The sequence below is a fragment of the Montipora foliosa genome, chromosome 3 (genome assembly GCF_036669935.1).
Source record: "Montipora foliosa isolate CH-2021 chromosome 3, ASM3666993v2, whole genome shotgun sequence".
In the NCBI taxonomy this organism is placed as follows: domain Eukaryota; kingdom Metazoa; phylum Cnidaria; class Anthozoa; order Scleractinia; family Acroporidae; genus Montipora; species Montipora foliosa.
Genome location: NC_090871.1, coordinates 7,041,541 through 7,044,040, shown reverse-complemented (window position 1 = coordinate 7,044,040; position 2,500 = coordinate 7,041,541). Strand labels below are relative to the sequence as shown.

The following is a 2,500-nucleotide window of genomic DNA, read 5'->3' as shown; positions in this document are numbered from 1 at the left end:
ACGTGTTTGAAGTAATTATTTGTGCAAATTGTTGATCCTTTTTCGCCCTCCATTTTTTAAACTTTTTATAATATTTTAATAGCTTGCCAAGAGGAAGTAAAGAGACGGAGAGTAAGGCATAGTGCCGGGATTTGTGAATTTCATGTAAGATAGTTTTAGAAAAGAAAGTCAGTTTCTCTTAGCGTCGACTTCTGTAACCACATGATGTGATATGATCGGAGCGCGACAACATGACACGTGTAGTTGCTCACTGGAACGCCATTTTTAATTTCTTCCACTTCCTAAGCGGAAGTGGCCCTAAATGATCTTCCTTTCCAATTAATCTACAATAAACTTTGGAGCCGAATCAAGCATATTTCCTTCTGTAACCGCCTTGCCTATTGTTTTGGCAGACAAGACAAAGAAGAAGACTGCATTAAGCCGCTCTTTCTCGCGGCGGGGGACGAAGATTGCCATGTCGGAACGAAAACGACAGTCAAGTGAGGAAAGGAAGAGATCGGAAAGAGAGATCTTGTTCTTATCGCCCAAAACGCCCTAAACCGTTTCGCTATGTGGTGCTGGTTAACTCTGAAGAATTTCATCAGTCACGCGTAGTACTTGTTATTTTTGACACCAACTGAATTCCGCCCACATCGACTTCGAGGATCTTACCTTTCCCAGTCATTCTGCCAGCTAAGGTTCAGACCATAAGGAACAAAAATAATTCTTTTCATATCATCTGGTTTGTCTGTAGAGCTTAGCCATAGTTCGCATTCATCCTGGCATGCCATGTAGAAAATGTATGCACCTGTCTTAGGCGCCTGGGAAGGAAAGAAAACAAATGTAAAATATTGAAGTTTTTACCTGCAAATTAATTTTAACTTCTTGACGATGAGACCCAACAAAGCCCGTGTGTTAACTAATTGGCCGGTTCTAAGAGTATTTTATTGACTTTTTCTATGAAACCGTTATATTGAAAAAGTTATGTAGGCAACAGATTTAGAGGATTTTTAATCAAGGCTTCTATCACGGTCTTTGAGCATTATTTAATTTTTAACTTCTACAAGAAACAGCGGGGTGTTTTGGTAGATTTATATCTCTGTTGATAATTTTTTGAAGCCAAGTTAAGAAAGTATGCAGCGATCATTTTCTTCGATGCAACTTACATGTTTGTGGCGTGCCGTTTCTACTTTATTGCCCTCGAACCCAGTCAGTAAGATGTTTATACCCATTCGAAGTTATATGTTGAATTTAAGGGCCCCTATGACCAAAAAATCAATTCTTCTTTCTTTTTTGGATTTCAAAACTATACTAACTAAACACTAAGCGACCCAAGTTTTAAGCCTTGATTTCAAAAAGACACCTGTTTATTTTAACTGGAATTTTCCTATTTAATGGACCACCATTGCTGATAAAATGACGAGAAAGACTCACTAGTTTAGGAATGCAATGCGTGTGTACACGGCTGAATTAATATGCAGCCTAGGAGTTTTGGGCTTTCAGACTTTTAAACTCGTGTTTTGCATATACAATGAGCTGCAGTTACAGGCTGAAATGTTAAGCTAGTGAGTAAATGACGTCATCGTTCCCTAGATCCAACCCTCTGAGGTCGAGGTCCAATCGGTCAGTTTTGAAAGTGAGCAATGGCGGACCGTGAAATCCAAAACTTACACTCAAATTAAACAGCCTTTGGATGCAAATCAATGCTAAAAATTTTGCCAGCTAGGTGTTAAGCAAACACACTTCAAAATCTGAAGAAAAAAAGGAAGGGAATGTTTTGATCACAGTATTAAACACTTCAAGTTCATAAATTTGATGATAAAATGTCTTATAAATAAGTCGTCTTGACGACTACTTTGGCTATTGGTTTGTTGTAATTCCTATTTTCATATTCCATAATACATCTTGTTTACTTCCCCAAAATCTTGGATAATCATTGTTTGCAATTTCTCCTGGGACATGAAGATGTCCCAAGAGAAATAGAAAACGATGCCTAGAAAAATTTTGGGGGGTAAACAAGGTGTATTATGCGATTTGAGAAAGCAAAGAATTAAGATGAAATCTTAACCTTACCCTGTAGAAAGACGTCAGTATTTGTCCGTAGTCATCTCCAATGTTCCACGGCGCGCTAAAATGGTTTATCGCGTCTTTTATGTTTGGTGAATTTTGATACCTCGACGAAGAAGTAAAATTTGCGACATAATTGCCCGGAACAGATTGCCATAGCTCTCTCAAAACTCCCCGTTTAAAATCTGCTCGGGACAAAAAAAAAAGAATAATAATAGATATGATAATAATAATAATAATAACAATAATAATAATAATATTAATAATAATAATAATAATAATCATCATCATCATCATCATTATCATTGATATCGTCATCGTCATCATCATCATAATCATCAACTCCAACGTCAAATTCAACATCAAAGTCAACGCCATCGTCATCGTCATTGTCAACGTCATCATCAACGTCATCGTCATCGTCATCGTCATCGTCATCATCACCGTCGGCGTC

General features: G+C 37.5%; 1 protein-coding gene across 1 annotated transcript in view; it reads right to left on the bottom strand.

The window, feature by feature from the left end:
• Positions 1 to 2,500, bottom strand: part of LOC137994444 (uncharacterized) — a 9,501-nt gene that overhangs the window by 4,099 nt on the left and 2,902 nt on the right. Inside the window, exons 3-4 of the mRNA XM_068840018.1 lie at positions 2,053 to 2,231; positions 652 to 800 (exon numbers count right to left, since the gene is read on the bottom strand). Coding sequence (XP_068696119.1) covers positions 652 to 800; positions 2,053 to 2,231 — 328 coding nt within the window. The remainder of the gene's footprint in view (positions 1 to 651; positions 801 to 2,052; positions 2,232 to 2,500) is intronic.